Source organism: Cucurbita pepo, chromosome 3, assembly GCF_057944985.1.
Source record: "Cucurbita pepo subsp. pepo isolate OVF chromosome 3, ASM5794498v1, whole genome shotgun sequence".
NCBI classification, from domain to species: domain Eukaryota; kingdom Viridiplantae; phylum Streptophyta; class Magnoliopsida; order Cucurbitales; family Cucurbitaceae; genus Cucurbita; species Cucurbita pepo.
In genome coordinates, this window is record NC_141800.1 from 10,190,712 (window position 1) to 10,199,103 (window position 8,392).

At 36.4% G+C, this 8,392-nt stretch overlaps 1 protein-coding gene across 4 annotated transcripts; it reads left to right on the forward strand.

Annotated features, from left to right (window-relative positions):
• The first annotated feature begins 2,057 nt into the window (after positions 1-2,057).
• LOC111791784 (myb-related protein 2) lies at positions 2,058-4,395 on the forward strand. 4 transcript variants are annotated; one of them, XM_023673259.2, is made up of 6 exons: positions 2,058-2,224; positions 2,354-2,547; positions 2,645-2,721; positions 2,807-2,873; positions 3,141-3,264; positions 3,343-4,395. In XM_023673259.2, exons 2-6 carry the CDS (start codon positions 2,355-2,357, stop codon positions 4,016-4,018), a joined length of 1,137 nt encoding a protein of 378 aa, XP_023529027.2. In that variant the 5' UTR covers positions 2,058-2,224; position 2,354; the 3' UTR covers positions 4,019-4,395. The 4 variants fall into 4 exon arrangements, with proteins under 4 accessions (XP_023529027.2, XP_023529028.2, XP_023529029.2 ...); XM_023673260.2 differs by having other exon boundaries at positions 3,346-4,395; XM_023673261.2 differs by having other exon boundaries at positions 3,159-3,264.
• Positions 4,396-8,392: the final 3,997 nt, after the last annotated feature.

Here is an 8,392-nt window from a genome sequence, read left to right on the forward strand (position 1 = left end):
AGATGATGTGAAGAATGACAAATTAGAGTTCGAGTTAGGGTTTAAGACGATACGAAGAATGACAGATTAGGGTTTGCGTTAGCGTTTAAGACGATGTGGAGAATGAAAGGTTAGGAATTGGATTCGGGTTAGGGTTAAGTTAAGTAATTTGAAATGGACGTGAAGAAATAAGAAGTAAAAGAAGTAAGTTGGGAAAAGGGCACAAAATCCTTGAACCTTTTTTAGTGTATATATTCCCTATCCACATGCCACCACCTTACTGTTCAGGAATTCCTTGCTTTTCAACTCTTAAAGCCAAAAATTCTTAGATTCCTCCAAACTTAGCTCCATATGAAAAATATATTCTCTAACTATACCACATAATATAATATAAATATATAATATGAAAATAAGTAATTGATACAAATTTCATGTCTCTCGTCAAATTTTCACCACCCCATTACCAAAATTTAGTTTTGGCGATAGACAGGCATATTTAGCTACAAAGATTGCGTTTAATTCCCGACCCAAAAGATCAGAACCTTGTTCATTAGAATATTGGGTTATTATATTATATCATATCCTATAATAAAAAATAATATAGTAATATAGTAATATATATATATATTTGTTTTAGAGTGCATGTATGTATAGATTCATTGAGAAAAAGAAGAAGAAGAAAATGAAAAGGTAAGGTGCGAATATGGAAAGCCGGCCAAGCAAGCCATGAGTATGAATTGTAACAAAAGAGTTCATTGGGTGAGGTCCCACTTGTGCCTTGTTGCATTTGCTGCCTTTGGATTCCACGGGGCCGCCTGCCTGTTTTTGCTCCCATTTTCAACTATTTTTCTCTTCTTCTTCTTCTTCTTCTTCTTCTTCTGCTTCTTCCTCCTCTTCTTCTTCTTCTACTTCTTCTTTTTGAGCTGAATAAGTACCAAACTTACTGAAGCAGACAATTCAGAACCTATTCCTTTGTTCCATATTCCTTCCTTCCTCCCTTTCTATCTCTATGTCTAATCTTACACTCCCAATTTTGGGTGCTTTTGGTCTTCTTCCGAATCTTCTTCCAAATTCTCAAACCACCGCCGTCTAATCTTCACTTTCATCGCTTCATGTTCGAGTGACACATGCATCTCTAAACCTAGATGTTCGATGATTCATGTTTATCATAATCTATAAGCTTAAGCTTTCTGTCTACGAGCGACTATGTAACATAGTAGGAGGTACCGTTCGAATTTTGATTCATGCAATATCCTAGTTTATAATCTTGGGGTGATTTAAGATCAATGATAGAATTGCTTTCTCTTAAATGGGTTTAAGTGCAAAAAAGATTATTCTTAACTTTTTCTTTACAACTTGCCGGATGTGTATTCTAAAAAAAGTTGTATGACCTTTAATTAAGGTTATGAGAGTGTATTGATAGTGTTATTAGTAATGATTGAGTTTATGTATATATATGGACAGTGACAACACAAAGAAGGGAAAGGCTGGGCAGAAATGGAGAGATCCTTTCGAGCTTATTCTCAAGATTTTTAAAACGTGTCTATTAGAGAAAGCTTATTCCGATGTGGGATTCTTTATAATAGAGATTGCATAATCAATTTCCTAAACTTTCAAAATGAAGAATTGATTTAAATGTTTAAGGTTCCTTTATTAAAAAAACTCTCCCCTCACGTTGTTCTTGTGCTTTCAGTTATTTGTTTCGATATATTTCGATCTTCCCTCAAGTTGCTCTTCCGTTTCAATTATTTGTTTCGCCATATTTCGATCGTGGACAATTTCCAATCGGGAAGAATCTTGGATTGAAGGAAGGGGGTTTGAAGGGCGAAAGGGACCGTGGCGGATTCCCTAAACCCTAAAAAAAAAAAAAAAAAAAAAAAAAAAAAAAAAAAAAAAAAAAAAAAAAAAAAAACCCACAAAGCTCCCTTGTCCTAATGCTTAGAATGAGATTCCATTTCCAATTCCAATTCCAATTCCAATTCCAATTCCAATCTTGCTTGCTTGCTTTCTCAAATGGGATCGATTCTGGCACCAAATGAAAGGCCTCAGCTGTTTGTGTAACCATATTTCAAATGCCCTTTTTTTTTTCCCTTCTTTTTGTGTGTTTTTGTGTGTTGTAAGATTATATTCCTTTGCCCCATCGCTTTATAAGCCCTCCTCTCTCCCCCCATCCCTTTGATCTCTCTCAACACACCACACCACACCACACAACACAACAACTCTCCAATCCATACCCTAAACTCAGGTAATCCATTCCACAGCTATTTAGTTTTTAAAAATGGTGCTTATTTCTTTACCAACAATCGAGTTCATACCCAATATGGGTCCATGTTTGTTTATAATGTGATGTTAACGTTGAATTGTATGAGTGCAGAATGTACCATCATCATCAACATAGAGGGAAAAGCATCCACTCCTCTGAGAGGCATTTGTTCTTACAAGGTGGGAATGGGCCTGGAGGAGATTCAGGTCTTGTTCTTTCCACCGACGCTAAACCCAGGCTTAAATGGACTCCTGATTTGCATGACCGTTTTGTTGAAGCAGTCAATCAACTTGGAGGGCCTGACAGTGAGCATTTCATTTCATCTTTAATTCTATTACTATTACTATTACTATTACTATTACTATTATTATGATTTTAAGTTCTTCAATTCTATCTTTGTAGAGGCCACTCCTAAAACCGTGATGAAAATTATGGGCATTTCTGGACTTACTTTGTACCATTTGAAGAGCCATCTTCAGGTATATATCCGTTTAAGCTTTTGAATCGAGTCATGATTTAACGATATCTTGAAGTTTTGTATAAGGATTGGTTGCTGGGATGCAGAAATACAGGCTGAGCAAGAACATGCATGGACAAGCAAATGGTGGAAGTGGAACCAATAATAAAACTGGTAATTAATTAAAGCAAAAGAAGTTAATAATTTAGAGCAATTTTAGCATAATTATCTCTTGATTTTGTTTGAATCCTCGTCTTTTTCTAGGAGAAATTGTTATCTTTAATTAAAAAGATTTGTGACCAGTTGGGAGGAATTTTAACAAAACGGTTGTACTTTTATCTTTAGATAAATAAATGAGATGTTGTGTAACAAAGAAAGAGAATTGAAAAGCATAGTAAGTTGTTTGTCATTTGTTTGGACCTGATGGTTATGGTAAAATAGGTATGGGTTGGCGTGTAGGAACGGTGGCTGTTTCTGTAGACCAGAGATTGGGTGAGGCAAATGGAGCAGGTCGCACTAACAACACCATAGCCGTCGCCCCACAGGCCTCCTCCCAGCCAAACAAGTAGGCCACCTTAAGACAAAAATAGAGCAAATTTAGTGCATAAAACATGATTTATAACAATACTCCCTTCTTCTCCAGAAGTCTTCAAATCAGTGAAACAATACAAATGCAAATTGAAGTGCAGAAAAGGCTACACGAACAACTCGAGGTACAAAGGCATTTGCAGCTACGAATAGAAGCACAAGGGAAGTATCTCCAAACAGTGTTGGAGAAAGCACAAGAAACATTAGGAAGACAGAATTTAGGGACAGTGGGACTTGAAGCTGCCAAAGTGCAGCTCTCAGAATTGGTCTCCAAAGTGTCCACTCAATGCCTAACTGCAGCCTTTCCAGACCTCCACCACCACCAACAACAACAACAAAACCAACCCCAAAGGCTATGTCCTCAACAAACCCAGCCCCCTGACTGCTCCATGGACAGTTGCTTGACTTCCTGCGAGGCCTCCAAGGATCAGCAAAACGGCCACTTGGCCCTCCAACCCTATGCCATCGCCACCGACAGAGGCTCCTCCGCTGCCGACCAGCTTCATGGGCTGTCCATGGGCATGGGGTTGGTGCAAGGGGAGAAGGGGGAAGGGTATAATGAGGGACAAAGATTTGGGAGTACAAGAAAGGAGGGAGTGGAAAGGGAGAAAGTGGTGGAGGGGGCGTTTAGATATAGAATGGACTTGAATGCTGGAGAGGATCAGCTTAGTGATAATGATCATGCTGCGTCTAATACTTGCAAGATGTTTGATCTTAATGGTTTTAGCTGATTATTATTAACCTTCTTCATATAGATATATATTGCAAGATGTTTGATCTTAATGGCTTCATGAAAGTTGATATTAAAGTACAGAACTTCTTCGGCAAACCCACAAATGAGCTACTTTTAGTCATTGTTTTATTGACGAGAGAGCCCTCCCTTAAGAACCTTTTGTGAAAAGTTGATGAATTTTGTCTTGAACCCTCTTAGGTTGCCTCACATATAAGCCAAGAATGTTGCACTGTACTTTGGACAAATTGTGACGGCTATTAACATAGTGGGGCAAGAACCCATTTGCTATTGTAACTTTCAAGCACCTGTAAACATAATCGCATAATTTGTTATGCCACAATTGAGATAATCTTAGAACATGTAAAACATTGGATATTTTATGTTCGCCTATACATTCTTTGTTCTAACACAAAATCTCAATGTCAATGAAGTAGTATTGGATAGTCAGTTTTCTGGTGCAAATCCTCCGTTAAGAGTTTCAGTCATGTACTTTCTTGAGTTGCTCTAGCCACTGCTCTATACTCTGCTTTTGTAGTTGACAATGATATTTTTGTTTGTCTTTTGCTGCACCAAGAAATTGTTCTTGAATTGAGCTTGAACACATACCTAGTGATTGATCTTCGAGTATCGTGATCTTTTTCATAGTTAGCATCATAGTATCCAGCTAGCTTGCATTCGTCACTTCTTTTGTACAAAAGACCATAATCGATTGTACTTTAGACATATCGCAAGATCTGTTGAGCTGTATCTAAATGAGGCTTTTTCAGACTTTGCATATACAGACTGATGACTCCAACTTCATTTGGTTGGTTCATGTAGATCTCCCGGTCCAACTCTCAATGCAAGAAAACATTCTTCATATTCATCTGCCACAATTTATTGCAAGTGTTGGAGCAACTGGTACGATAGTGATCTTCGCCATTGGACCAACATTTCATCATAATATAGTCCACATTGTTGAGAGAACCTTCGAGCTACAATCCAAGCCTTGTATCTCTCTATTGATCTATCCAAGAGACACATTATTTTGTAAACCCACTTGCAAGAGATGAATTTGATATCTCTTGGTCTTGGCACTAGTTCCCAAGTTTGATTATGCTCAAGGCTATATTTCTTCCTCCAATGCCTAAGCTGTATTTTCTGATGCTTCTTCATACGTCTCTCATTCTTTAACTTCGTCTTGTATAATAGTTGGTTTGACTTTTGGATTTTTTCTGACCATCTAAGTTGTTGAAGTGCCATTTGTTTTTCACTAGGTTCGCTTTGTTGAGTCACTTTTTGCTCACCAACATCAGTGTCACGTGGATCTTCATGCACATCAACACTTAAACAAATGTGTACAGTTTGCTCATTCGTCTTTTGTGGTAGAATTTCTTAAATGTTGTCTAAGTATAGTAATACTTTCTTCTCCGAGGGTCACCCTACTTCCATTGTGCGACTCTGATCGTCAGTCATGTGGTTTGAGCATCCTGAATCAATGATCTAGTCATTCTCGTAATTGATATGCGCTCTCGTCATCGCCATGAGTGCTAGCTCGTCTTTTTTTATGGCACATAGTAACTCTGCATCTCACTCATCCTCCACATGTGGCCCTTCTTCCCGCAATTGTAGCAAATACCTTCAAATCTCTTCCCTTGAATACTCTTGATGTCGTTCTTGTGAGCTCTCTAAGGTTGTGTAGATCCTTGGTGATTTATTTTTTTGTCACAATTTTTGTATCCACGTTTGGTAGAAGAATTATTATTGCTTTGTCTTTCACTCGTACAGCGTGATTCTTCTTCACCCTTTAATGTGATGTCTCTCATTTATTTAATCATGACTTCTTGGCTGGCTAACAAATTTTCAAACTATACCGTTAATGGTTGAGCATGCCATCTTTGTACAATAATAACGAAGCTTCTAGATTCTGGTCGCATCTGTGGACAATGATCATTTTCATTCGAGCTTCTCCAATGATAGACTTTGGATCTAGTTCAGTAATCTCTTGACAGATCGACTTGAGCAATCGTCATGTCACGTTGTGAGATTGATAACAACTAGTTCTCCAGAAGTTGTAGCCTTATATCGTTCCTCTTTGAGAACATCATCATGAATTTGTCTCATGCTTCTTTCGGTGTCTTGTCATCCCAAATATGCTTTAAAATCTCTTCTCCGATTGTGATCTTCAAGGCAAACATCGTTTTACCTGCTTTGATTCTTCATTTGCGCAAGGCACCGTTAGAATTCTTCTCTAACAGCATAGTTTCACTCCCGCTAATGACCTCCCAAAGGTTCTTTCTTTGTAAATAGAACATCGTGCATGTTGCCCTTGTGTTCTTGTTATTGTTGAGTTTCTTAATTACTCCAAAAATTTAGAAATCACTCCTCGTGTTTCCAATACCTCAATAATACCAAACAAGCCTTTTTGACACAAAACTCGCAGAGTCACGAACTATTCAAGACACAAAGAAACTCACTCAATAATAATCTCATGAAATCGTTTCTGACGTGGAAATCAGACAGAGCAGCAACCATAGAGCATAATAAGAATTTGAAGAGATTAAATAACCTATATCAACCTCACTCTGATACCATATTGTTGCACAAAACTCTTCGTGGGAAAGACTCACTTTTTATTAGACCAATGGAGAAGATATTACAAGACATAGAATACTACTACACTTTGCTACTTGAGACTGCTGGCAATAAAAGAACGTAGGTAGAGTGGAGGTATTTATAGTATGCAATTTATTACTAAATATCTAACCATTTATTCCTAAAATATTTAAATCTTTTACTAAAATAGTTAGGTATCTTTATTCTTAAATTACCTAATCATTTCTATAAAATAGGTAAGTATCTTTATTTTAAAATACCTACATCACATTCCTAAAATATATATACAATAACCTCATATAATTATTAGGTTTGAGCTTATTCATCTAGTAATGATATTTTATCAAACAATACCTTCAGTTAACATTGTCTCACCATGTTCAAGAACGACCATAGAATGTATATATTTGTTAATTTAACTAAAAAGATTTATATCTTTAGCCACGTGGGTAGTACATCTATGGTCAATAAGCCACGAGGTTGATTCATGGTCATTGGTATGAGAAATCATAAATAAAACATTTTTTGTTTTCTGATTATCTTCACAATTTCTTCGAGATTTTGGATTTGGTTTTATGTGACATCTCCGAGGGTTATATAAATGAACCGAGACTACATTTGAACAAGAATGATCCTAAGAAAAAAAAAAAAAAAAAAAAAAAAAAAAAAAAAAAAAGCTTAAAAAGAAATAAAAATTAATATCTATACCAACAATATGCACGATTCTTTTTCAATGGCTTAATAATAGGAACTCTAAAGTTAAACTTATTAAAAATAGAATTTTTCAATGGCTTAAGTCATTTCAAATTTTAATACTACAGAAACTCACTTTTTGAGGGACTTGTATTATAAACCATCGTCACATATTGAAATGAGACTTATGAAAAATACGATATGCTTTTAAAAACATGAGAAAACGCTAATTAATGGAAACAATGAAGGCAACACACATATAATTTACTCAAAATAATTAGAGTAAACAAAACAATGTGCAGGGTCACAACATACACAAATATAAGAGTTTGACTAGCTAGACAAAATATAGACAAAATACAATAAGACAAAAAGAAGACTCCCATATAAACCGTCCTTTATAATCGACAACTCCAGAAATGCTCTGCCTCGACTAGCTTCTTAGTTACGATCTAAAAAATTATGAAGTAACAAGAATGAGTAGCAAGAATGAGTAATCAAATTGAACTTTGAGCTAAATACCATGACTCAATGCTCTAAGCTATCAGGGTCTACCCCTAAGTCTAGAGGCTCGTCAAGCTTCTAATGGGTTTAGATTTGTTTGTGTAGGTCTTCCTCTAGAGGCTCGTCAAGCCTCTCATCGAACTTTGAGCTAAAAACCATGACATTTTATGTCTCATGGTTCGATCAACCAGGGCCACCAATCTAAGTTTGTGAGTCGTGGATTCATCCTAATTCCAACACTAATGGTGTGTATGGGACGTTACAGTTCTAAAGTCAATCCTTACCAAACTTTCATCTACCAAAGGTTAGTAGCCGAACCTTACCCTTTGAGAGCTGTTGGTTTATTTCTATAGGTGATATTGATACACACGAAGCTAGTTTCTAGTCTTATCCAGTTCTTTCTGACCTCAATAGAGATAAATTCACTACTAATATTAGCTAGCTACCTCTAATAGTTCCTATAAAGCACAAGTTAGGATAGAGGAGCGACTTTGGCTATAAACACAACACTAATCTAGGCATCAATCATATAATATAATTCAATGAAAATGGGAAGAAAATGTTGTTGAAATTATTCAAA